Source organism: Aotus nancymaae, unplaced genomic scaffold (assembly GCF_030222135.1).
Source record: "Aotus nancymaae isolate 86718 unplaced genomic scaffold, 86718_ANA_hifiasm-v0.15.2.pri h1tg000044l, whole genome shotgun sequence".
In the NCBI taxonomy this organism is placed as follows: Eukaryota; Metazoa; Chordata; class Mammalia; order Primates; family Aotidae; genus Aotus; species Aotus nancymaae.
In genome coordinates this window covers 218,570-245,315 of record NW_026988458.1, presented here as the reverse complement: position 1 = coordinate 245,315, position 26,746 = coordinate 218,570, and the positions used below count along the sequence as shown (strand labels likewise).

At 49.7% G+C, this 26,746-nt stretch overlaps 1 protein-coding gene across 3 annotated transcripts in view; it reads left to right on the top strand.

Annotated features, from left to right (window-relative positions):
* CFAP97D2 (CFAP97 domain containing 2) overlaps positions 1–26,746 on the top strand; it is a 54,067-nt gene that overhangs the window by 1,406 nt on the left and 25,915 nt on the right. For all 3 annotated transcript variants that reach the window (XM_064361884.1, XM_064361885.1, XM_012470663.3), the window contains exons 2-3: positions 14,953–15,033; positions 15,493–15,599. In XM_064361884.1, the coding sequence (XP_064217954.1) occupies positions 14,953–15,033; positions 15,493–15,599 (188 nt within the window). The remainder of the gene's footprint in view (positions 1–14,952; positions 15,034–15,492; positions 15,600–26,746) is intronic.

Here is a 26,746-nt window from a genome sequence, read left to right as displayed (position 1 = left end):
CACGTGACTGACGGGCGTGTTCACGTTCTGTGTTGTTTTCCCCACTCAGTGAGGGTGCTGGCCACGTCCTGCCCACCACGTTGTTCTCGGCACGTGGAGCGTGCAGTGAGCACTTAGTAAACCGTGGTCAGTAGGGAGAGATGGGAAGGACTCAGCATTATGGAAACAGCACACACATGAGTCAGTGTTGCTGCTTCAGGCGGAACTGATACTACAGGACGGAAACCCCACGGGGGTTCTCTGGTTCAGTTTCGTATCCTGGGGACTAGAATCATCCTGCATGAGGTAGCTGCTCTGCAGTCTGGCAGCTTATGTGAGTAACCGGGCCCCTTGCCCAGTTCCAAAGCTGCTTCCACGTGTTTAGGTATTTGTTACGCAGTACCCACTTCTTGGTTCCAAAATCCATCTTAGTCTGCCTGGGCTGCTATAACAAACGTCAGCCTCAGTGGCTTAAACAGTGGAAATTCGTGTTATCACAGCTCTGGAGGCTGTGAAATCCACAGTAGGGCTCTGGCAGAACGAGGTTCCTGGTGGGGCTCCCTTCCCCACTTGCAGGCGGCTGCCCTGCTTGCTGTGTGCGCGATGGCAGAAAGGTGGTGCCCTCCCTCTCCTCCTATAAGGCCACAGTCCTGCGGGATTAGAGCTCCTTCCGCAGGACTTCGTTTAACCTTAATTACCTCCTAACAAACCCTACCTCCAGATACAGTCACATTGGGGTTAGAGCTTCAACATGAGCTTTGACAGAACAAAATTCACTCTATACAACACATACTCTATAGAAAGACAAATTTTTATAAATAAATTTTCAGTTGATTTAAAATTTAACTCCACACATACTAGAAGAAAAGATAGGCAAATTATTCTATAACTTGGGATTAGGGGAAATTTTACTAGCCATAACTCAAAACCCAGAAGCAACAAGGGAAATTTTTTGATAAATGTGACAAAATTAAAAAGACATATTGCATGGCTCAGTAAACAGGCTAAGTAGAAACAAAAGCAAACATATATACACATATTTAACATACACATGCACATATGTAAGTGGATACATGATGTATATACTTCATACATACGTATGTACACACACATCTGTAAGTGGATACATGGATGTATATACTTCATACATACATATGTACACACACATATGTAAGTGGATACATGATGTATATACTTCATACATACGTATGTACACACACATATGTAAGTGGATACATGATGTATATACTTCATACATATGTACACACACATCTGTAAGTGGATACATGGATGTATATACTTCATACATACATATGTACACACACATATGTAAGTGGATACATGATGTATATACTTCATACATACGTATGCACACACATATGTAAGTGGATACATGGATGTATATACTTCATACATACGTATGTACACACACATATGTAAGTGGATACATGATGTATATACTTCATACATACGTATGACACACACATCTGTAAGTGGATACATGGATGTATATACTTCATACATGCAATGTACACACACATACGTAAGTGGATACATGGATGTATATACTTCATGCATGCATATGTACACACACATATGTAAGTGGATACATGGATGTATATACTTCATACATGCAATGTACACACACATATGTAAGTGGATACATGGATGTATATACTTCATACATGCAATGTACACACACATACGTAAGTGGATACATGGATGTATATACTTCATACATGCAATGTACACACACATACGTAAGTGGATACATGGATGTATATACTTCATGCATGCATATGTACACACACATATGTAAGTGGATACATGGATGTATATACTTCATGCATGCATATGTACACACACACATATATATGTTCCTGTTTTTGGAAAAATAATTGCAATCTGTGTCAGAAAGGGTTATTATTCATATATATATATATATATATATGGATTTCTGAAAGTAAGGGTTATATGTAAATATGTGTCATAAAGGGTTCTTATCCTTATGTATACAAGGAACTTCTAAAAGTAGGAAGAAAAATGCAAACCATCCCATGTAATCATGGGCACGTGTTATCAACAAAAGTTCACAGAGAAAAAATTGCAAATAGCACTTTAAAAAAATAAAGACAAAATCCTGGGCTCAAGCAATCATCCTGCCTCAGCCTCCCAAAGTGCTGGGGTTACAGGCATGAACCACTGCACCCAGCCAACAAATAGCTCTTAACTTATAAAAACATTATCAGCTTCCATATTAGAGAAATTCAAATCAAACTCACACTCTAATACCACTTCTCAACCATTAGATCAGCAAAAATCCAAAATGTTGTTTCAGGGTTCTGTGGAAAGAGGCGTGGCTGTACGACGCTGATGGCCGGGCGAAGGGCCCAGACCCACGGGAGAGTTCAGCATCCTCTAATACAATTACACGCTGCAGTCCCAGTTTCAAAGATATACTGGCAAAGATACAAAACAATGCTGTGAAATATTTTAATTGCAGCATTTTTTGTAATAGCAAAATGGGAACCAACCCATATGTCCATCAGGGAGCTGGGTAAATAAATTATGATGATTTAAAAAGGAACGAGAAACATCTCTATATACGACTGTAATGTTATTTCTAGGATGTTCTATTTAATGAAAAAAGCAAGGTGGTGAAAATGTGTAAAACATACTATGTTTATCTGAAAAAGGGGGTGAAAATGGATATAAATACATAAGCGCACATATATAATACATACATGTACACAGAAACACACTCTATGTTTATCTAAAAAAGGGGGTGAAAATGGATATAAATACACAAGCGCACATATATAATACATACATGTACACAGAAACACACATTCTATGTTATATTTTGAGGAATGTGAAGAGTGACTATAAAATCAGAAGAATATTCAATGGAACAGGGTGAAGATGAGCGTATAGACCTTAGACGTCTTGGAAAACGTTGTTTGGCACACTTGGCTCTGGTGCCACGTGTTTTACATACTACAAAACAAATTTAAATGTAAAAAGCATTTCTAACCACTGGAAATAAAGTGAACCTCAGTGCAGATGTAATTGATGCCACAGCCACACTGAGAGGAGCTAAGGCTTCCAGTTGCCTTTGAAACTCAGTAACGTGGATGTTCATGGCGAGATCCTCTAATAACAAAACAATGTCAGAAAATTAAGCTATTTTCAGTAATCGCATTAATGGTGGCATGTCAGTATTATTTCTAATCTTTTTTTTTTTTTTTTTGAGATAAGGTCTCACTCTGTGGCCCCGGCTGGAGGGCAGTGGCGTGACCGTGGCTCACTGCAGCCTCGATCTCCAAGGCTCAAGCGATCCCCCCACCTCAGCTTCCCAAGTAGTTGGGACCACAGGCATATGCCGCCATAACTGTTAATTTTTTTTAATTTTTTGCAGAGACTGAGGTCTCACTGTGTTCCCCAGGCTGGTCTCAAACTCCTGGGCTCAAGCGAACCTCCCGACAGCCTCCCAAAGTGCGAGGATTACAGGCTGAGCCACATTGCCCAGCCCAGATTGCTGTGTTCACAGAGGGAGAAATCAAATGAGTAATTCTGTTGGTGTCATTAAGAATTGGGAATTTCCACTTGGGAAGAATGAAATGCAGAAGCACGATGGGTGAGGCTAAGAGGAGTGCAGGCCTGAACTGGGGTCGGAAGGACCGTGGGCTCTCTCCACGGCAAAGGGCCGGAAGCAGCGGCAGCCTCCTAACTACAGTGACCAATACTCAAAGGCCGTTTCTCAGCGGTAGAAATGGCTGAGACAGGACATATGCAAAACAAGCCCGCGTTGCCTCGTCACTCCAGAAGCAAGGAGCCTGCTGAGGCTGCCAGGTTGTGTGGAAATGTCCCAGGAGCCACTGGACAAGGGTGGACAAGTGGAGCACCAATAAGGAAGGTATTTATTTATTCTTGAGACAGAGTCTCCCTCTTCGCCCAGGCTGGAGTGCAATGGTGTGGTCTCACCTCCGCGGTGTGAGCGATTCTCCCACCTTCGCCTCCCAAGTAGATGGGATTACAGCGTTGGCCAGGCTGGTCTTGAACTCCTGACCTCAGATGATCCACCTGCCTTGGCCTCCCAAGGTGCTGGGATGACAGATGTGAGCCGCGGTGCCTTGCCAAAGTTAATGCAATCGATTGAAACATGTCAAATATGGTTTAACATGATACTTCCTGATGTCTTTAAAAATAAAAAACCTCACTAGTCATCTTTGGAAGGTACTAAGAACCAACTTACTATTTTGAAAATTGGCTAATAGAGAAAACCTAGTAATTTTCCTGCCAATGCGAAGCTTTGCTTTACAGAAGTATTCCAGCATATAAACATAGATTGAATGATGGAATTAGAATATTTTCATTTTTCAAACCATAATCAAGTAATGACTCGAGGATCATTCACTGCTGGTAACATCACAAGGCAGAGACAAGCAGAAATTTGTACCTCCCAACAAAATGTCACTGTGTCACCTACGGTTCATCAAGGGAAAGAAATGAACCTGAATTTCTAACTGCCAATATACAGAAAATGGGAGGCACGTGATCAGCAAGACCCCAACTCTGAAACTCTACAGGACCAATTATCTGGATTTCTCATAGCAAATTGCAGGGAGATAAACAGGGAAATTATACAGTAGACGCAGGAGGCTTACCGAACAGTGAGAAGATGGGCCTTTTTACGTGAGTCCTGAGTCAAACGAGGACGGGAGGAGGGAGAAAGGGAGTCTGGGTCTCCGTCGTTTTATACTAAGAAGCGCTCTGCTGGGGGCACTCATTCCCCTACGAGCAAACATTCCCTGACGATTTTGCCAAAACCAGTCTCTACAATGACGATTACAGAACGGTGATGTTGCGACCGCACCACTGCCTCTGCGTTTACCAACTGGCATTTCGCCGTAAGGAAGCGCTCCCTGCCCGCATGTACTTAATGTGAAATTAAAGGAGAAGCGACATCGGATAACATCGAGGGGTTCGAGGCTTTGGTCAACGAGTTCTGCCGCCAGGCGAGCTAGTGGGACGTTTTTAATAAGTCATGGATCTCAAATCTTGATCCGGAGCTTGAAGGAACTTGCTTCTAGAAAGCTCTGTGTAGGCATCTCAGATTAAACATGTTTAACTCAGAATTCACTGTCCACACCCCAAACCCACTCAGCACCAACCCACGCTGTCTTAGTGTCAGCACATATGAGACTGGAAGCGGAGGGCATTCTTCATCCTTTCTGTCCCTTCGTGCCCCCAACACATGCACACCGCAGCTGGGCGTGGCTCCTGCCAGCTCCCCCACCCAGTGGCCCCACAGCCCTGAGCACGCTGCAGGCCCGGGCCTCCTCCCTGGATGACCACAGGAGCCTGGGCACTGGCCTCCCCACCTTCTTTCAGGCTTCTCTTCGTTCACGCATAGTGACAGAGGAGGCTGTAAAAAGTGACCATGTGACCACGTCTCTCCTCTGCCTCTTCTCAAAGCTTCCCTTTCCTTTGGGGGCCAAGTTGCAGTTCCTAAGTGTGCTCTGTGCACACCTCAGCATCCAGCCCTTTCTCCACCTCCTGACGTCTCACTCCATCTTCTCCGTCCTCTATGCTGTCACCACCCTGCCCATGGGTTCCGTCCCCAGGCCAGCCATCCCGTGAGTTCTGTCCCCAGGCCGGCCATCACGTGAGATCTGTTCCCAGGCCAGCCATCATGTGGGTTCCACCCCTAGGCCGGCCATCCCATGGCTTCCGTCCCCGGGCCGGCCATCCCATGAGATCCGTCCCCGGGCCGGCCATCAGGTAGGTTCCACCCCCAGGCCGGCCATCCCGTGAGTTCCGTCCCCGGGCCAGCCATCCCGTGAGATCCGTCCCCGGGCCGGCCATCAGGTAGGTTCCACCCCCAGGCCGGCCATCCCGTGAGTTCTGTCCCCGGGCCAGCCATCCTTCTCCACATGCTCGGGGTCTCTCCCTCTGCTGGGGAGTTTTCCAGTGCTGTCGCCTTCAGGTTATCCGTGAGCAGGTGCCGTAGTTATCGATCTGTAAAGGAACATTCCAGAATGTGCAGGGACTTTTTATTGCAGGCAGCGATGCATACAAGTCTCACACATTTAACCTGTCGCATTTTAAAATATAAATGTTTCCCTTATTTGTGGATTTCCCAATTGGAAACTTTGGAGGTGGTTGTACAGCCAAGTCACGCGTAAGGTGCTCATCCTGAAGTGCTGGTGCAGAGCTCGGAGACTGAAGTGAGGGGGTGCGGGGACGTGACTCACTGTGTGAAAGGCCTCTTGGCAACAGAGTGCAGGCTAGAAATGTCATCAGTGTCTGGTGGAGGACCTTTGGGCACCCCCCCCAGCCACATGGAAAGTGCCTAACTTCCGGATGACAAAAGCCCCCTCCTCCCTCGCAAGGAGGGTCCCTTATCTCACTCTGTCTACGGCCTTGGCTCGGCCCGATTCCAGCAGCCTTCCGGATGACGAAAGCCCCCTCCTCCCTCGCAAGGAGGGTCCCTTATCTCACTCTGTCTACGGCCTTGGTTCGGCCCGATTCCAGCAGCCTTCCGGCCGGGTAACCAACTGAACCAATCACCATCCACTCCACCAGCTCTCCAGTAACTTCCGGCCCGACAAGCTCCCCGCCCGGCAGACACCCCCCCCCCCCGACAGCCAACCTGACTCATTACCACCTGCCAAATCAGCTCTCCCACTCCCCCAATCCTTTTACCCCTATAAAAACCGCCAAACAAAAAAAGTCGGCGCGAGACTGCTGACTCTTCCCCCGGCACGAGTCCAGTCCGCCCGGAGACTCTCCAATAAAGCCTGAACTCCTAAACTGCCTATTTGCCTGATATAATTCGGTCGCTCTCTGGGGTTCAAGCAACGAGGGTCCGGGCAGGTCGGACAAGTGGTGCCGAAACCCGGGAGGGGTTGGCCGGTCCGTTGCCTGGCCCTCGTGGCCCGGCTGCGGCCCCCCCCCCCAACCTCAGTCTGCCTGCCTCACCGCCGCAGAACTCCGGATAAGGTAAGGCTTTTACCTACCTTATTATCCCTCCTCCTCTTTAGTGGCCGCGGTAATTAGCCTCCCGGTGCCAAACCTTCCGGACTCCTCGCCCTAGACTCGGCCGAGCCGAGGCAGTCCTCCGGCTCCTGGAGCCTCCGTACGAAGGTAACAGACAGACGGGGACGCCTTTCTGACTGTTAACTTCACCAGTCCGTAGGGTCTGCAACGAGAAGGGACGCCTTCTCCTTGCTTTCTCCCTATCCGGCACCGGTAGGTTCGTCATCCGGTCATGGGGAACACGGAGTCTAAAGTGGACCCAAACACCCCTTTAGGGTGTTTGCTTCTAAATTTTTCTAGACTGGGATATTCGCAAACCCTGCGCAAGAAAACACTCATATTCTTGTCCCAGGTTGCTTGGCCCCAATACAAACTTGATAACCAGTCACATTGGCCCCCGACTGGCACTTTCAATTTCAACATACTTCAGGATCTCAATAATTTCTGCCACCGCACTGGCAAAGACAATGAAATTCCCTATGTTCAGGCTTTCTGGGATCTCCGTACCCGTCCTGATCTTTGCTCCTCCTGCTCCACCCATCAAATTCTTCTAGCTCGCACCCCTCATAAACCCTCCTCCACTGCCTCTCCCCCTCCTTATCCCTCGTCGGAAGATCTGCCTGAACATCTGTCCCCTCCCATCAGTTCTAGCAATCAGCCACCTTCAGCCGCTCGCTCCTCCCCCAACCCCTCTGCTCCGGAGGCCACGCCTCCCCTGCTCTCTCCGGCAGCAGCCCATACCCCCACCCTCTCTGTGCCTTCCGCTTCGGAGGCCTTGCCTCCTCTTGCTTCCCCGGTGGCAGCCCATACTCGCTCTCATCAACCCACAATCCTAGCCCCTCTTCGAGAAGTAGCAGGCACAGAGGGCTTAGTTCGGGTCCATGTCCCTTTCTCACTCCAAGATCTGTCACAGATTGAGCGACGACTTGGCTCATTCTCAGCAGACCCCTCTAATTATATCAAGGAATTCCAATATCTCACTCAGGCATACAGCCTCACTTGGCATGACATCCGCGTTATCTGTACCTCCACACTCACAGTGGAGGAGCATGAGCGTATCCTTGCTGCAGCCAGACACCAAGCAGATAAGGACCACGCTATAGATAACCAGGTCCCTTTAGGCCCTGAAGTAGTCCCAAATGAAGACCCTCAGTGGAACTATCAGGCTGGTCATGGGTCTAATATACCCCAGAGGGACCGCATGATCCGGTACCTCCTCAGGGGCATGGATGTTGTGTCTAACAAAGTTGTAAATTATGACAAATTAAGGGAAGTCACTCAACTCCCTGATGAAAACCCTGCCCTTTTCCTCACCGGCTTGCAGGAGGCGTTAGTCCGTTACACCCGACTAAACCCTGCCTCCCAGAATGGGGCCACCGTCCTAGCCTCCCATTTTATCTCTCAATCGGCCCCTGATATCCGGAAAAAACTAAAAAAAGTGGAGAAAGGTCCGGAAACCCCCATACAAGACCTGGTAAAAATGGCCTTTAAAGTTTTTAATGCTAGGAAAGACACAGCTGAGGCAGCCCGCCAAGCCCGGATGAAGCAGAAGGTCACTTTACAGACCCAAGCTCTAGTGGCAGCCCTGAGGCCGGCAGGAAACCAGAAACCTAGAAGCGATTCCCGCACTCCTCCGGGTGCGTGTTTTAAATGTGGAAAAGAAGGACACTGGTCTAAGACCTGTCCCCAGCCTCGTCCACCCACCAAGCCCTGTCCCATCTGCCAGCTTATGGGACATTGGAAGTCTGACTGCCCCAGTTCATCCAGGGTCCCAGTCTCTCCAGACCGGCATACTGGACAACAGGGGACGGTCACTGGAGGCCTGGAACCTGTTCATGCTGTCCAGGAGCCAGGCCTCCCAAACCCTCCATTCCCAGAACTGTTAGGACTGGTAGAGGACTAGCAGGGCCCTGGCTCTCCAACCCTGGTTACCCTAGCCGAGCCCAGGGTCACGCTCAAGGTAGCGGGTAAAAGTGTCTCCTTCTTGCTCGACACCGGGGCTACCTTCTCTGTGCTTCCCATTTATTCTGGAAAAACTTTCCCTTCCCAGGTCTCTGTCATGGGAATTAACGGAACTCCCTCCACTCCCAGCCAAACCCCTCCACTTACGTGTTCTTTTAACTCCTCTATATTCACACACTCCTTTCTAGTCATTCCCTCATGTCCAGTGCCTCTCCTGGGACGAGATATCTTGGCCAAACTGCAAGCCACTATTGTCTTTCCTCACGCCAATGCCTTCCTCCTCTCCCTTACTGCAGACCCACCAACCTCCTGCCAACCCACCCAACTTCTCCCTGACGTCTGTCCCCAAGTCTGGGACACCAGTACTCCAACTGTAGCTTCCCACCACCATCCTGTACGCATCCGCCTGAAAGATCCTTTCTCCTTTCCCGCCCGTCCCCAATTTCCAATCTCCAAAACTCACCGCCTAGGCCTCCACCCTATTATAGAAAAGCTAAAAAAACAGGGTCTGCTAATCCCAATTAACTCCCCGTGTAATACTCCCATTTTGCCAGTACGAAAGCCCTCTGGCCAGTATAGACTAGTCCAAGATCTCCGCCTCATCAATGCAGCCGTCATACCTGTACACCCAGTAGTTCCAAACCCATACACCATCCTCTCCCACATCCCGCCCATAACTACCCACTTCTCAGTATTAGATCTAAAGGATGCTTTCTTCACCATTCCCCTACACCCTGAATCCTATTTTCTATTTGCCTTCACCTGGGAAGACCCTGTCTCTAACACATCCCAACAACTTACCTGGACTGTCTTACCTCAGGGATTCCGAGACAGCCCCCACCTGTTCGGTCAAGCATTAGCCGCTGACCTGCAAAACTGCAACATTGCCCCGTCCCGTCTGCTTCAATATGTAGACGACATTCTAATTTGCTCTCCATCCCGCCATGAATGCCTTTCAGCCACCACAACCCTATTAAACTTTCTGGGCAACAAAGGGTATCGGGTATCACCCGCCAAAGCACAAATAGCTACTCCCTCTGTTACATATCTGGGGCTGCAAATCACCCCCGGATATCGAGCAATCACTACTGATAGATTGCAGGCCCTCAAGGCCCTCCAACCTCCCACTTCAGCAAATGAAATCCTCTCCTTTTTAGGTCTGGTAGGATTCTTCCGACACTGGGTACCCAGCTTTGCTCTCCTAGCCAAGCCGCTCTACCATGCAGCAAAACAGGCCCCTGTAGGACCCTTGTCCTCCCAGGGGACCGTTAACCAGGCCTTCAAAGCTCTCCTTAAGGCCCTATACACAACCACCAGTTTAGCCTTGCCCAACCCTAACAAGCCTTTTCACCTATACACAGAAGAAAAGCAGCATACGGCAGTAGGGGTCCTTACTCAGCCAATAGGGGCTACTCTCCTACCAATAGCCTATCTGTCCAAGCAACTAGACCCCACTGTACGGGGATGGCAACCGTGCTTACGGGCCCTCGCAGCTGCAGCTGACCTCACTACCGAAGCTCTGAAACTTAACCTACATTCCCCTCTCCAGGTTTTTTCCCCACACCGGCTCACCGACCTACTCACTCACCAAGCATTATCTCATCTCGGACCCTCCCGACTCCAACTTCTACACCTACTATTCATCGAAAACCCTGCTATCACTCTTTCACATTGCTCTCCACTAAACCCTGCCACTCTTGTCCCTCTCCCCTCAAAACCTCCAGCACAACACTCGTGCTCAGAAATTCTTAAATTCAGCCAGTCCCCGCGCCCAGATCTATCTGACCAGCCAATACCAACTGCCTCAGTTACTCTCTATGTCGATGGCAGTTCAGCCCTTAACACCCCAGGACCCCGAAAGGCTGCCTATGCCATTGTCACAGACACTGACATCATTGAAACTCAGCCCTTACCCCTGGGAACTACCTCGCAGCAAGCTGAATTAGTCGCTCTCACTCGGGCGCTAGTCTGGGCAACCGGAAAAGCAGTAAACATCTACACAGACTCCAAATATGCCTTCCTGATTGCACACACACATTGCATGATATGGAAAGAACGAGGTTTTCTCACCACTAAAGGTACCCCTGTTCTCAATGGAAAGCTCATTTCTCAGCTTATTCAGGCAATCCAGCTCCCCAGCAAGGTAGCAATCATCCACTGCAAGGGACACCAATCCACACTTACTCCTGTAGCTAAAGGCAATGCCTTTGCTGACTCAGTTGCCAGAGCCACAGCAAGGGAAAAGGCCCCTCCAGCCACCCTCTGCTTCCTTTCCAAAACCTACAACCCTCAATACTCCCCCACTGAACTAGCCAACCTTCAATCCTCACCCGAAGTTCAATTCTGAGACAAATGGGCCTTCAAACATAACCTCCTTATTCTCCCTGAAAAACAAAGGTATCAAATAATCCAAGACATACACAACTCACTCCACATCGGACCTAAAGCTTTATACCAGTTCCTCAGCCCGCTCTTTCACCCCCACCACCTCCTTAATACAATACAGGAAGTCCAATCCTCTTGCACTGTTTGTGCAAAAACCAACTCCCAAGGTTCCTGTCATCCTCGGCGTCAGCTTCATCAACTACGTGGGTTCCTACCTGGCCAAGACTGGCAAATTGATTTTACCCACATGCCAAAGCACAAGCAATACCGATATCTGCTAACCATTGTTGACACTTTTTCAGGCTGGATCGAAGCCTACCCCGCAGCCTCTGAATCTGCAGAAACAGTAGCCACTCACCTTATCCAGGACATCATACCATGCTTCGGACTCCCGGCTACCATACAATCTGACAACGGCCCAGCATTCATCTCTAAAGTTATTAATGCTGTTTCTACCTCTCTAGGAATCCAGTGGAAATTACACACTGCTTACCATCCTCAATCCTCTGGTAAGGTAGAGCGGGCCAATGGCCTCATCAAGGAACATCTAACCAAACTTATGCTTGAGCTCCGCCAGTCCTGGGTCACTTTACTCCCTATAGCCCTCACCAGGCTACGAGCAAGCCCCCGAGGCCCATCACAGCTAAGCCCATTTGAGCTGCTGTACGGTCGCCCCTTCCTACTTTCAACTCCCCCATCACCCAACGTCACACCCCTAGATAATTACCTCCCTTATTTCACCCTCCTTCGAAACCTCCTCAGGGAACACGCCAACGCTTCTCTTCCCCAACCCATCCAGTCATCCGAAACTACCCAAAAAGTATCTCCGGGTGACTCAGTCTTTATCAAATCCCTCTCCCCAAAACCCCTTGCCCCCAGATGGGAAGGACCATACACCGTTATCCTTACCACCCCATCAGCCATAAAAATTGCTGAAATCCAATCTTGGATCCACCTGTCCCGGGTAAAAAAGGCCCCCCATGGATCTCCCTCACTATGGAAAGCTGTTCCTACTGGCCCTCTATCTATCAAACTTACCAAGGTCTAGCAGCCACACCCCTTATGTATGGAGGTTCTACCTAACTGAAAACTATACCAAAACCACCCTCATCTGTAACACCCCCCCCTACAGCCATAATCACCTCCTTGCAACCTCGGACTGCCCCTCAACAGGGTGCAGCACCACCATCTATCTAAACTTTACCAAGTTTAACAACATCCATTACCCATACCCTCTACTCTGTTTTGAGCACGATCAAACAGGAGAATGTAAAACTACCTCCTGGCGTTCCTGCATGGGGTGCACTTGGGGCACGTGTTCCACCCACCCAGCCACAAGAGCGCAGAATCACCCCTCTCGCCTAAAAATTGTTCCAAATATAGATGGAGAGGGAAACACCATAATTGGTTCCACCCAGTTCTCCCTTATAATAACTGACCCTTGGGATAGTCGCTGGACATCTCCCCAAAAGGCATCAGTATATGAAACTGACACTACCTCCTATCTGTCTTCCCATCTGTACATATGGCGAGCATATGAGCGCACAGTACATGAAGTCCATACCGCCATAAAACAACAAGAACAAACCTTAACTACCCACCTACAGCCACAGTCATCTCCATTTTCCTGGCTCACCTTCCTTAAGGAAGGCATTACACTAGCCAACCTCTCCGGGCTAACCAACCTAACCCCGTGCCTCATGTGCGCCTCACTGGGACAAACCCCTTTTGTTGCTGTTCCCTATCCCTTCCCTCTCAAGACATCTGCCTCCACTTCTCCCTTCCCTCCCATCAAGGAAGTAAGTCTCTATACTCCACCTGATTTCACACAGCTGCCAATATGCTACTCTGTAAGCCAAAACTACCCTAACTGTAACCGGACCATACCGGTAACTACTAATTTAACAGCCCCACAGGGAACCTTTTTCTGGTGTAACAAAACCCTAACAAAAACTATCCATAATAGCCTGCCACCAACTCTCTTATGCCTCCCAGTAACCTTAGTCCCCCGACTAACTATCTACTCCCCAGCCGAATTTCAAATACAACAAATGCCACATCACCGCACCCGCCGGGCTGCCTTTCTGCCCCTCGCCGTAGGCCTCTCCCTTGCTAGTTCAGCACTGGCGGCTGGGTTAGGGGGCGGAGCACTAAGCCACTCTCACCAAGCCTTAGCTCGCCTAACCTCGCAATTCCAAGCAGCTATTGATAACTCTGCTGAGTCCCTGGCATCCCTCCAACGACAGATCACCTCTGTAGCCCAAGTTGCTTTGCAGAACCGAAGAGCTCTAGACCTGCTCACTGCTGAACGAGGAGGTACTTGTATCTTCTTACAAGAAGAATGCTGCTACTACATCAATGAATCTGGCTTGGTAGAAACCCGAATTGAAAACCTCCAAAAAATTAAAACTAACCTACAAAACCAGAAGTTTTCAACTGAAGCCACAGCATGGTGGTCTTCCTCAATGTACACCCTTTTATCCCCGTTGCTCGGGTCCCTAATAGTTGTCTGCCTAATTTTACTCATTGCTCCTTGTTTTCTACAGTTTCTACAGCGGCGCTTCCAGGAACTTACTCGGGTCACAGTTAATCAAATGCTACTGCAGCCACTCATTCCAGACCCCTAGCCTCCTCCAGCCAACCTAACTCCTTATCCTTTTTCCCTTTCGCCGCCCAAAATCAGCAGGAAGTAGCCAGAAAGAAAGCCGCCGCCCCTTTTTCCTCTTTAAGGAGTTAGGAATGTCTGGTGGAGGACCTTTGGGCACCCCCCCCCAGCCACATGGAAAGTGCCTAACTTCCGGATGACAAAAGCCCCCTCCTCCCTCGCAAGGAGGGTCCCTTATCTCACTCTGTCTACGGCCTTGGCTCGGCCCGATTCCAGCAGCCTTCCGGATGACGAAAGCCCCCTCCTCCCTCGCAAGGAGGGTCCCTTATCTCACTCTGTCTACGGCCTTGGTTCGGCCCGATTCCAGCAGCCTTCCGGCCGGGTAACCAACTGAACCAATCACCATCCACTCCACCAGCTCTCCAGTAACTTCCGGCCCGACAAGCTCCCCGCCCGGCAGACACCCCCCCCCCCGACAGCCAACCTGACTCATTACCACCTGCCAAATCAGCTCTCCCACTCCCCCAATCCTTTTACCCCTATAAAAACCGCCAAACAAAAAAAGTCGGCGCGAGACTGCTGACTCTTCCCCCGGCACGAGTCCAGTCCGCCCGGAGACTCTCCAATAAAGCCTGAACTCCTAAACTGCCTATTTGCCTGATATAATTCGGTCGCTCTCTGGGGTTCAAGCAACGAGGGTCCGGGCAGGTCGGACAATCAGGTGCTTGGCATTTAATGAATTCTCACCCTGCGCCCACTTAATTCTCTCTTTCAAAAGGACGATGGCGGCTCACTTCTGAGGGTGCCTGGCTCCCTCCAGGAGATACCCAGATTCCGAATCTAAGCACAAGCCTCTTTCAGAACTTCATGCCATGGGCCGACGTGGAATCCCTGGTGCCACAAAAGGCCCCAGAGCAGCACGGTCTGAGCTCACTCTCTGCAACACTGCGCCCAGGTAACACTGCCTCCTCATGCCACAGGTGCAGAGCGCCCGGCCGCTGGTAGACACCTGCGCCCCGCTGACGTTCCGCCACCTCCAGCTGAAGCTCAGGAGGCTGAAGGTACAATTTCATTTCTACCTTTCTTAACATAATAGCTGACTAGAAAATGCCGGCTTAAAAGCCCAGGAAAATAGAGAAGGCAGGTTTAGTGAGGAATAAACGCAGTCTAGGTGATGAATTAGCCCCATCTGCCCCTGAGGGAGCTATTTGGTAATTGCAGCAGAAATCTTCCCCGCTGAGGTGTGACTGTGTGTCCCTGTGTGTCCCTGTGTGTCCCTGTGTGTACGGTCCCTGCTGAGGTGTGACACTGTGTCCCTGTGTGTCCCCGTGCGTACGGTCCCCGCTGAGGTGTGACACTGTGTCCTGGTGGGCACAGTCCCCGCTGAGGCACAACAGCACACTTGCCGATATGAGACGAGGCAGCCTAAACCTTCCAGGGCACTCAAGTCACAGAAATGTGGCATGAGGAAGAGCCCCGCCATCGGTGCAGGTGCCCTCCAGCCCCCTCTCTGTCCGCAGCTTGAGGAGGAACGGCTCTGCGTCATCCAGAGGGACAACCGCCTGCTTCTGGAGAAGGTGGCCTCTGTCATGAGGACCAGGAGACAGACTGACTCCACGCACAGGAGGTAAGGGAGGGCTCCTCCGTCCCACGGGCTCCGCACCACACCCCAGTGCCAGGAAGGGGTTCGGGAGGAGCGGAAGAGCTGCCCGTGGGTCAGAGTCGAGGCGTTTCTGTCCTCTCCCGAAAAGAGCCACACCTCCGAGGAGTGCCCTTTTCCCCGGCTGTTTGTGATGCTACGTTTCACTTGAGACTCCTAGGCTGCTTCTGCAACCTACAACCAAAGGGGAACCCGAAATCACAGCCGTGAGCGCGCCGTGTGCCCCACGCTCCTCTGAACCTGCTAACGCACCTGACTCCAAACCCTCACACGGCCCCGTGTGGCAGGGGCGCTTGTGTCTCTCACAGGAGGGGGGACGCAGAGGTGCTGGGAGGCGGCCACTCGGCCGAGGTTGCACTCGGAACGCAGGCTGTGCCCAGCCCTGATCACGCAGTTCTTAGAGCTGTCGGTTTCCGTCGGCAGACCGGTACGTCCAGCGTCTTTCTGGAAAACGCACTGAAGGTCATGCAGCCGTGCGGGTCCCAGCCTGGGACGCTCTCACAGGCTCGCTCTTTACCCAGAAGTGGAGTTCTGCCCTTTATGAAGATGAAGATTAAAACCACCTTATAAATGCTTGACTGTTAGTCCTAGAAGCCCCTCTTGTCTAAGGTCAGTACCCTCTGTCCTCCTGCATTTACACATCCTAGAATAACCTCATAGTTGCACCATGGCCGTTTCCCCGGTGATTGTGATACTTCATTCTAATGAAGGGTTTTTTTGTTCCAGAAGTGCTTGAGCCTTTTAAGATCTTTGGCCTGTACCTGTCCCCAAGAAGCTTATAGTGGTTTCAGAATTCATAATAAATTAAAATGTAACGGATCCTCAGGTACCTTGAGGGGTGTGTGTAGGAGGCTGCAGGCCCCACAAGGCGCGGCACTGGGAAGGCGCTGCTCCAAGCTCAGGTGGGCCCTGCGTGGTCCTGCGTGCTGGGTTCGTTCAAAGGCCCAACCAGAGCAAACCTGCCTCAGAGACGGTTCACTGCGGGCTCCCAGGGCTTCAGCAGAAGCCAAGGGAAAGTCAACCATTTTTGTCAAGAATGCAGAAGTTTGGTGCTTGATAACTGGCTGTTTCATGTCTCAGTTGACTCCATTCTTTAACAGAGGACACCTGCCAAGTTCATGCACAATGCTGGAGAGAAACAGTCCATTTTCAGGGGAGTCTCAGCTGCTTCTGGAGCGCTGCAGACCAGTTGATTGAATGGAACACGTGTGTCTGGCTAGCTGGCCAACCAGGAGCAAAAGCCGACATGACGAGAGAGACTTTAGAGCCAGCAACGGGACGTTCACGCCCGATTCGTCTTCACGTCTGTATTGAGATGTGATTGGCATACAGTAGACACAAATTCAACGCGCGTGTCATGTGACACACCCATGACACCAGCACCCCCGGCAAGACAGTGAACACATTCCTCACTCCCCTCCCCGGGTTTCCCTGTCAGTCCTCCAGCCCCCCAGCCTCTGCCCGTCACAGGCTCCCCGCGGCTGCCCTTGCACTGTCTGGATTTGATGTGCGTCGGTTCATCCAGTGTCTGCATTTCGTCTGCTGTTCCCTTAGCGCAATGTCACTGAGCAGTGATCTATCCGACGTGTCAATCCATAGTGAACGGATGAGCATTTGGGTGGTTCCAGTTTGGTTCCAGTTTGCAATGAGTGTCTGCGTGAAAAGAAAAATCAGAGATAAATACCTCTGCCCAAGACTGAAAGCTCAATGACGAATGGATTTCAAGTGGAAGCCAGGGGAGAGCCCCCCAGAATGACCGCCTGAGGAGCTCCCTCGACCCGCTTTCCAGCAAAACTTTTGTAAAACATTAAAAACCAATCATTTAAAGTCTCTGCTGTATGCTCCTAAGAAGAAACATTTATTCAAGAAAAGCTACTGTAATTTGGCAAGAACAGCAAATGTCCCTGGTATTTGAGCTAAAACCTGCCCTCTCCCCACTGCTCCCAGCTCAGCAACGCAGGTACACTCCAGAAGCTGCAGCCAGGCACGCACGTTCCGCCCCCACAGCTGCTCGTCAAAGGGCCTTCTCCCTGGAAGGGGCGGGGCCTTGCTGCTCTTATCTTGTCCGCAGCTGCCTGTCTCTGAGACGAAATCCCAGGTGAGTGTGGCCCCGAGCTCTTGTTCTGCCCAGCCCCTGCTTGTGGAATGCATACTCAGTCTGCAGCCTTGGGAAGGTGCTCCTAAGAACACCTGGGTCTGGTTCGCAGGCATTGGTTCCATGCTGGGAGAAGCAAGCTAAGATCTGTGTGTCCCTCCAACACACACGCAGTGGAGCACAGAGCCTCGGGTGTCACTCAGAGAGAAGACTGCCATTGTCCCCACTCTGAGCTCCAGGGCTCTGAGATTTTGCCCAGAGGAAAAAGCAGACCCTCATAACAGCTCGCATTCTCTTCCTAGAGGGATGGTTTCGTTTGCAACAGAATTTAGAAAAGTGCAATCCTCAATGGACGTGAAACTGGGAAGGAAGCAGCAAGCTGTTTCTGTGCACAGATGATGTGATCTTGCTTACAGAAAATCTTAAGGAATTCACTAAAAAGCTCTACAACTAATCCACAAGTTCAACAAGGTTGCAGAACACAAGATCAACACACAAAAATCAATTGTATGTTTATTTACTTGCAGCGAACAATCTGAAGATGAAACCCAGGAAAATTCCATTCTCAAAAGCATCAAAAGAGTAGGTGCTTAGGAATAACACAGGAAGTACAAAATTTGTACTCCAGAAACTACAAAACATCGTCCAAAACAACTGAAGAGCTAAATAAATGGAAAAATATCCCATGTTCATGGATTCAGAAGCATTGCCATATGAAGATGGCAATATACAAACTATTGCAGAATTTTGCTCCTTAGTTCAGCTAAAACTGGGTTCTTGTCATACGACCAGGAAAATCTAGGCACGTGAACACGTCAAAGGGTGAGCAGGGCAGGATTTTATTGGGCAACAAAGGGAAAAAAAGAAAAAAAAAACTCGGCAAAGCAAGATGGAGTCCTGCTGACAGGCTCCCACCTCACAAGCTGAACCCGAAGCCACCACACAGAGACTGAAGAGGCTCCTCCCCTTCCTGGGGCTCCTCCCCTGCCTGGGGCTCCTCCCCTGCCTGAGGCCCCTCCCCTGCCTGGGGCCCCTCCCCTGCCTGGGGCTCCTCCCCTGCCTGAGGCCCCTCCCCTGCCGGGGGCTCCACCCCTGCCTGAGGCCCCTCCCCTGCCTGGGGCCCCTCCCCTGCCTGAGGCCCCTCCCCTGCCTGGGGCTCCTCCCCTGCCTGAGGCCCCTCCCCTGCCGGGGGCTCCACCCCTGCCTGAGGCCCCTCCCCTGCCTGGGGCTCCGCCCCGTTTCCCCAGAGCACATGTGGGATGCTCAGAGGAGGTTCTGTGCGGGTTCCCTCATCTGCACAAAAGCACCTGGTGTAAACACTCGTGGGATGGGGCAGAGATTCTGAGCATTTGACTGTCACAAACCCAATCTACAAATACAATCCCAGTTAGAACCCGAGCCAACTTCTCTGTAGAAACTGGCACAAATTAGACAACACAATCCCGAAGAAGAAGATCAAAGCGGTAGGACTCACGTGTCCCTCTGGCCGCTGGGGAGCAAAGGCTATCTCAGCCAGCAGCATGGGGGTAATGAATTTTCCAAGACAGTTGTAGGTAAAGAAAGGCAGGTTTATGAGAGAAAGAAGGAAAATACGTTTCGAGGAGGCAACAGGCAGCCCTGAGGAGAGAGGCTGGCTGGAGATTTTACAGGTGGCATTTATGCAGCACCATGACGCAAAGGCTGCAGTGAGCTAACTGTGGTGTCTGGTGACAGCTCTGCACAGGAAAACTGTGAGCTGCTTGCCGGGAGGGCCGTGTGTCTGTCTGGTGACAGCTCTGCACAGGAAAACTGTGAGCTGCTTGCCGGGAGGGCCGTGTGTCCTAGACCACGGAAGGCAGACTTGTCACCTATCTGCTTTATCTCTTTGCTTTCCCCTGGTCCCACCAGCCTGACTCCTCTTTCCTAATTAGGACTCCACGCCTATTTCAAAGTTTCTACAAAGCTGTAGTAATCAGGATAGTATTACACACGCATACAGAGAGACATAGAAGTCAATGGGGTCCATGTGTCTGTAATCAATTTATTCTCAACGAAGGGGCTAAGACCACTCAGTGAGGAAAAAACTGTCTTTCTCTAAATGTTGCTGAGACAGCTCTGTCTCCTCATGCAAAAGAATGAAGTGGGACTCTCACCTCACACCACACACAAGAATTAATCAAAACTGGATCAGAGGCCTAAATGTAAGAACTAAAACCATAAAACTCTTCGCAGAAAACAGTGGGGAATCATCGTGACTTCAGACTTGGCAATGGCTTCTTAGATGTGGCACCGAAAGCAGGAATGACAAACAAGAAGATACAGAAACTGGACTTAACAAAAATTAGCAACTGTCGTGCGTCGCAGGACACCATCGAAAAAGTAAAAAAAAAAACCCACACAACGGGAGAAAATATTTGCAAATCAGATACAATAAGGGACTTGCATCTAGAATACGTGACAAGCTCTTACGGGTCAGTGATAGAAAGACAATTACCCGTTAAAAGACAGGCAAAAAGATCTGAATAGACGCTTCTCCAAGGAAGACGTACAGATGATTAGTAAGTACATGAAAAAACACAGCGTCATTAATCACCAGGGAAATCCACATGAAAACCACAAGATGATAGCACTTCACACCGATCAGATTGGCTGGAATGGAAAAGACAGATAATGAGGAGCGTTGCTGACGTCGTGCGGAGCTCGGAACCCTCCGGGGCTGGGAGGGATGTAAAATGGTGCAGCCACTTTGGGAAACAGTCTAGCAGTTCCTCAAGTGATTGAACAGATTTACCACACGACCCAACAATTTCACTTCCAGGTACGTAACCAGGATACATGAAAACATGTCTACACAGAAACAGACAATTTATTTGTGTGTTGATCTTGTGTTCTGCAACCTTTGTGAACGTGTGGATTAGTTCTAGAGCTTTTTAGTGAATTCCTTAAGATTTTCTAAATGCAAGATCATATCATCTGTGCATAGAACGACTTTGCGTCCTCTTTCCCAGTGTGGATGTCTTTATTTTCATGTTCAGTGAGGCTTGAACTTCTCTAAATTCTGTTGCAAATGAAACAGTCCCTTAGGGAAGAGCTGGGAGTGGGGACAATGGCAGTCCTCTCTCTGAGTGACACCCAGGCTCTTGGCTTCGTTGTGTGCGTGTTGGGGGGACACACGGGTCTCCTTGGCTTGCCTCTCCCATCATGGATTCAATGACTATGAACCAGAACAAGGGGGTCTGGGCTCCTGTGTTCTTCGGAGCACCATTCCCAAGGCTCCAGGCCCCTCTTCCATTCCGTAAACAGGGGCTGGGCAGAACAAGGGCGCCTCCAGCTCAGGGCCACACTCACCTGGGACTTAGTCTTGGCAACAGGCAGCTGAGGACAAGATGAGGAAAGCTGAGGCCCTGCCCCTTCCGGGAAGAAGGCCCTTTGAGTAGAAGCTGCAGGGAGTGGAGCCTGTGTGCTTGCCTGCAGCCTGCATTGCTGAGCTGGGAACAGCAGAGAATGAGCAGGTTTCAGCTCAAATGCCAGAGACATTTGCCAAATTACAGTAGCTTTTCTTTCTTTCTTTCTTTCTTTCTTTCTTTCTTTCTTTCTTTCTTTTTTTTCTGAGACGAAGTCTCACTTTGTCGCCCAGACTGGAGTGCAGTGGTGCGATCTCGGCTCACCGCAACCTCCGCCTCCAGGGTTCGAGTGATTCTCCTGCCTCAGCCTCCTGAGTAGCTGGGGTTACAGGTGCCTGCCACCACACCCGGCTAATTTTTGTATTTTCAGTAGGGCCGGGGTTTCGCCACATCGGCCAGGCTGGTGTTGAACTCCTGACCTCAGGTAACCTGTCCACCTCGGCCTCCCAAAGTTCTGGGATTACAGACGTGAGCCACCGCACCTGGTCAGTAGCTTTTCTTGAACAAATGTTTCTTCTTAGGACCATACAGCAGAGACTTTAAACCCACACCCTAGCCATGTGATGGGACATTGCCCAGCTGTGGAATGGAATAAGTATTGACACAGACTACAGCTGGATGAACCTCGAAAACGTGCTAAGTGAAAGAAGGCAGTCACAAAAGACCACTATTAGATGATTCCGTTACATGAAACGTTCAGAGGCAAATCTACAGAAACAGGAAGCAGGTCGGGGGCTGCGTAAGGCGAGGGTGTGGAGGGGCGGGCAGCAAAGTGGTAATTAAAGGGTCCAGGGCTCCCGAAGGAAGTGATGCAAACCTTCTCAACTGACTGTGCTGACGACTGTGGGCGTCTCCCCACCGAGCCGCACACGATAATCAGTGACCCATATCTCAAGGAAGAGTCTCACTGCTTCTGGGACCTTCTAAGGCCCAGAGCCCATTCACCACACCTAATGCACATGGCAAGGGACCAGGGTCACTGGATTCTGGCCTTCTCTGGTCAGCTGGATGCCTGTGGATGCTCGTGCGTGGGATCAGGGAGGAGTTCTTGCCTTAAAGGGACGGGCATTCAAATGCCAGCACAAAGGGAACTGTCCCAGACCCAGTGCAATCACCGAGGGGATAAAAGATAAAGAGAGGGTATGGCCCTGGCACCGGCTGCCGAGCGCTACCGCGGCGTGGGGGCAGTGTCCCCGGGTCCGCCCGACATGGGCAAGGCACGAGCTTAGCCTGAGCCCCGGCTGCCCCCCTGCTGGTGAAGGGCAGCGCCGCGCGGGGCACACGGGGGTCCTCAGGGCTCGTGAACCAGAAAGCGTCTAGACAGGTCTCGAGCAGCCTAGGGGTTTATTTTGCCACCACTGAGGACGCTACTGGGACACAGAGACACAAGACACAGTAAGATCTGTGCTTTTACAAAAGAGGGTTTTGAGGCTTTTTGTATTTAAAGGGGAAAGGCCAGGCAGCAGGAGAAGGAGGAAAAATAAATGAGAGAGGAGTGGACAGGGAGGGGAGGGCCCTTTGTCCCGAGGCTTGATCAGCGCTCACCTGATCCACATTTAAATGGAGCGGGTGGAAGAACAGTCAATTATCCACTCCCTCGTGCTCCGTGAAGCCGTGTGTAAAACAAGAGAAAGAGAAAGGAGTCAAATACGAATTTCCCTCGGGTGGGTGGCGGGATGGTGCCCGTCCTGTCTTTGTCCCCTGCCTGTGAAGGTGAGCTGGCAATTCACGTTGTTAGACCGAGATTCAGCAGAGCTGTATTTTGTGGTAGTTTATCGGGGAGGAGGGGCGTGTTCTGCAAGGAATGTCCTTCTGAGCGGTGTGTGAGGGAGGCCCCAGGAGAGACCGTGGCTTTCTGTCTCCGCCGCCGCCTGGTCATAAATGGTGGTTCATGGTGCGCAACTCCGTTCCTCAGCCTAACTTTCCCTTTGGTGAGTGAGTTTGGGGTCCCTTTGGGTGGCTGGGAGCTCGTTTCACTCTGCTCGATGGTTCTGACTGCCGTTTGTACCTGGTACCTGAATTAGGAACTTTTCCCTGTGCACCTCATAGCGCCAGCCCCCAGCGTTTTTGCCACCAGGGACCAGTTTTGTGGAAGACAATTTCCCACAGACAGGGTCAGCCAGGAAGGCGGACGGTTTGGGGATTATTGGTGTGTGTTGTGTCTGTTGCACAATTGTGATTACGTTGTCATATAGAATGAAATGACTATACAACTCAGCATTGCGTAGAGTCAGCGGGAGCCCTGGTCCCATCTAGGGATGACGGAGGCGTCTCAGACCATCAGGCATCAGATCCTCGCAAGCGCGCAGCCTCGATCTCTCAGACGTGCAGGTCACAGCAGGGCTCGCGCTCCTATGAGAATCTAACGCGCCGCTCACCTGACGGGAGGCAGAGCTCAGGCCGCAGCGACAGCCGGGGGCCGGGGGTGGGGTGGCAGCGAACAGAGGTGAAGCTTCCTCCCTGGCCCGCTCATCTCCTGCTGTGGGGCTGTGGCCCGGGAACCGGGGACATCTGCCTTACAGGGAAAACCGATTAGTCCATTGTTCTGTGCTTGGAAATGTTCTTCTGTAGCTAGCTAGACTTTGTCACCACCACCATTTTTTCCCTTGAGAGGCTATGTGGTGGCTTTTAACCCCATTTTGGCACTGCAACTCAGGTCAAAACATGTCCCATACTCTTCCTCTAAGAGAGGACTCACCCAGAAAGCAAGGAGAGGCTGAATCGGAAAATAAAAAATTGCGATGAATGTGTCTCCTTGGGTGGCTGGGCAGCTCCAGCATTCCACGGAGCTGGTGAATGTGTGAGCCGGTTGGGACCTCGGCTCGCTCCGCAGCCCCTCCCAGCTTCAGACCTGGGATCCGCAACTTCCAGCTGTGTGACCTTGGACACATTGCCAGGTTCTCTGCTCCTTGGTCCCCATGTGTGAAATGGGAACTCCTGTGCCGTTCTTGTAGGCTTGTCCTGAGAATGAGATGAGCTGTGACAGGCCAACACTTGGTGCTCAGAACTCGGTTAAGGTCAGCAATAGTGTTGTTGCTATTCACGTCTTTGTATTCCAAATACGGATGTTTTCTATCAGGCGTTCTTTAACTTCATGCCACGACCTGCTTTGGAAGAATGATGAAGTCATACACTCCTGAAAGCAGTGTATTTAAATGAGTAGAATAAAGTCCACACATTTCACAGGCGATCAGTTATATTGAACCACATGATCTTTTCTTTTTTTCTTTTTTTTTTTTTTTATTAAAGAGAAAGAGAGACAGAGAATGGGGAGGAGGAAAAAGGAAAAGAAAGAGGGAGAGAGAATGGGAGTATTGCTTTCTTGCCCAGGCTAGAATGCAATTTAGTAATGGGTATTGAAAACCTCTCGTATACTGATAATTATACTTAATGATGTAGTCAGGAAGGAATAAGGGAAGAAGATAACAAACAAACAGCCAACCAATATTTCATTTAAACCTATGAAATGCTATGTGATTACTGAGGAGTGATTTACTTCCAATTGTATAGTCACCTTTGGAATAGGTGTGAGGTGGTAATGTATGTTTTGTGTATTTGAAGTGGAGAGTTCTATAAATGTTTATTAAGTTTACTTGTTCCAGGTCTGAGTTCAAGTCCTGAATATCCTTGTTAATTTTCTATCTCGTTGATCTATAGAATCGTTAGCTCTTCTTGTTACATTGATCCTTTTACCATTATGTAATGTCCTTCTTTGCCTCTTTTGATCTTTGTTGCTTTAAAGTCTACTTTATCAGAGGCGAGAATTGCATCTCCTGCTTTTTGTTTATTGGTTTATTTTTACTCTCTGGTTGGTAAATCTTCCTCCTTCTCTCTGAGTCTTTGTGTATCGTTGCATGTAAGATGGGCCCGGATGCAGCATACCGATGGGTTTTGGCTTTTTATCCAATTGAAATATATATAAGTTTAATACCGGCGTTTGATGCTAGCTGGCTGTTTTGCCCATTAGTTGATGTAAATTTTTTATTGTGTTAAAGTTCTTTGCTTTTTGATATATTTTTGGAAAGGCTGATATTGGTTGTTCCTTTATATGTATAGTGCTTCTTTCAGAAGCTCTTGTAAAGCAGGCCTGGTGGTGGTGAACTCTCTAAGTACTTGTTTGTTCGCAAAAGATTTAATTTTTCCTTCACTCATAAAGCTTAGTTTGGCTGGATAGGAAATTCTGGGTTGAAAGTTCTTTTCTTTAAGGATGTTAAATATTGGTCCCCACTCTTTTCTGGCTTGTAGGGTTTCTGCTGAGAGATCTGCTGTGAGTCTGATAGGTTTCCCTTTGTGGGTAACCTGACCTTTCTCTCTGGCTGCCCTTAGTATTTTCTCCTTCATTTCAACCCTAATAAATCTGGCAATTATGTGCCTTGGGGTTGGTCTTCTTGAAGAATATCTTTGTGGTGTTCTCTGTATTACCTGGAGTTGAGTATTACCTTGCCTTGCTAAGTTGGGAAAGTTTTCCTGAATGATATCCTGAAGACTATTTTCCAACTTGGATTCATTCTCTTCATCACATTCAGGTACACCTATCAAACGTAGATTAGGTCTTTTCACATAGTCCCATATTTCCTGGAGACTTTGCTCATTCCTTTTTATCCTTTTTTCTCCAATCTTGTCTTCTCGTTTCATTTCACTGAGCTGGTCCTCGACTTCTGATATCCTTTCTTCTGCTTGATCAATTCGACTGTTTAAGCTTGTGCATGCTTCGCGAAGTTCTCGTGTTGTGTTTTTCAGCTCCATCAATTCTAAATTGTCCATTCTTGTTAACATTTCGTCAAACCTTTTTTTAAGGTTCTTAGTTTCTTTGCATTGGGTTAGAACAAGTTCTTTTAATTCACAGAAGTTTCTCATCACCCACATTTTGAAACCTGCTTCTGTCATTGGAACACACTCGTTCTCCATTAAGCCTTGTTCCCTTACTGATGAGGAATTGCGATCCCCTGTAGAGGGAGAGGCATTCTGATTTTGAGTATTCTCTGCCTTTTTAGGCTGGTTTCTTCCCTTCATTATATATGTATCCGTCTGTCGTCTTTGTAATTACCGACTTTCTGACTAGGTCTCTGAGCGGACGTCCAACTTTTTGATTCCCAGCGCCGAAATCTGAGCAATCCACTGCGCCGGCCGAAACAGCGGTGTTAAGATTGATGGTGCTTTTCTGCCCAGGAATCTCTGGACTCTGCACCAAGAACTGCCGCTTTAAGGCGCCAGCAAAACCGCCGCGCCGGCCACAAGAGTCGCTCTGGCGACCCGTGGGGCTCCTCCGCTGGGAATCTCCTGGTCCGTGAGCTACAAATATTCGTCTGAAAGTGTGGCGTCCTCTCGTTCTCTGCGCTTTCACTGGGAGCTACGTGCCCGAGCTGCTAGTGGTCAGCCATCTTGGATCTCTCTCTCTTCTTTTTTTCTTTTTTCTTTTTTGAGGTGGAGTTTCGCTCCTGCTGCCTAGGTTGGAGTGCAGTGGTGCGATCTCGGCTCGCTGCAACCACCGCCTCCTGGGCCCAAGCGATTCTCCGGCCTCAGCCTCCCGAGTAGCTGGGATTAAGGCGCCCACCACCACGCCCGCCGAATTTTTGTATTTTTAGTAGAGATGGTGTTTCATCATATTGGTCAGGCTGGTCTTGAACTCCTGACCT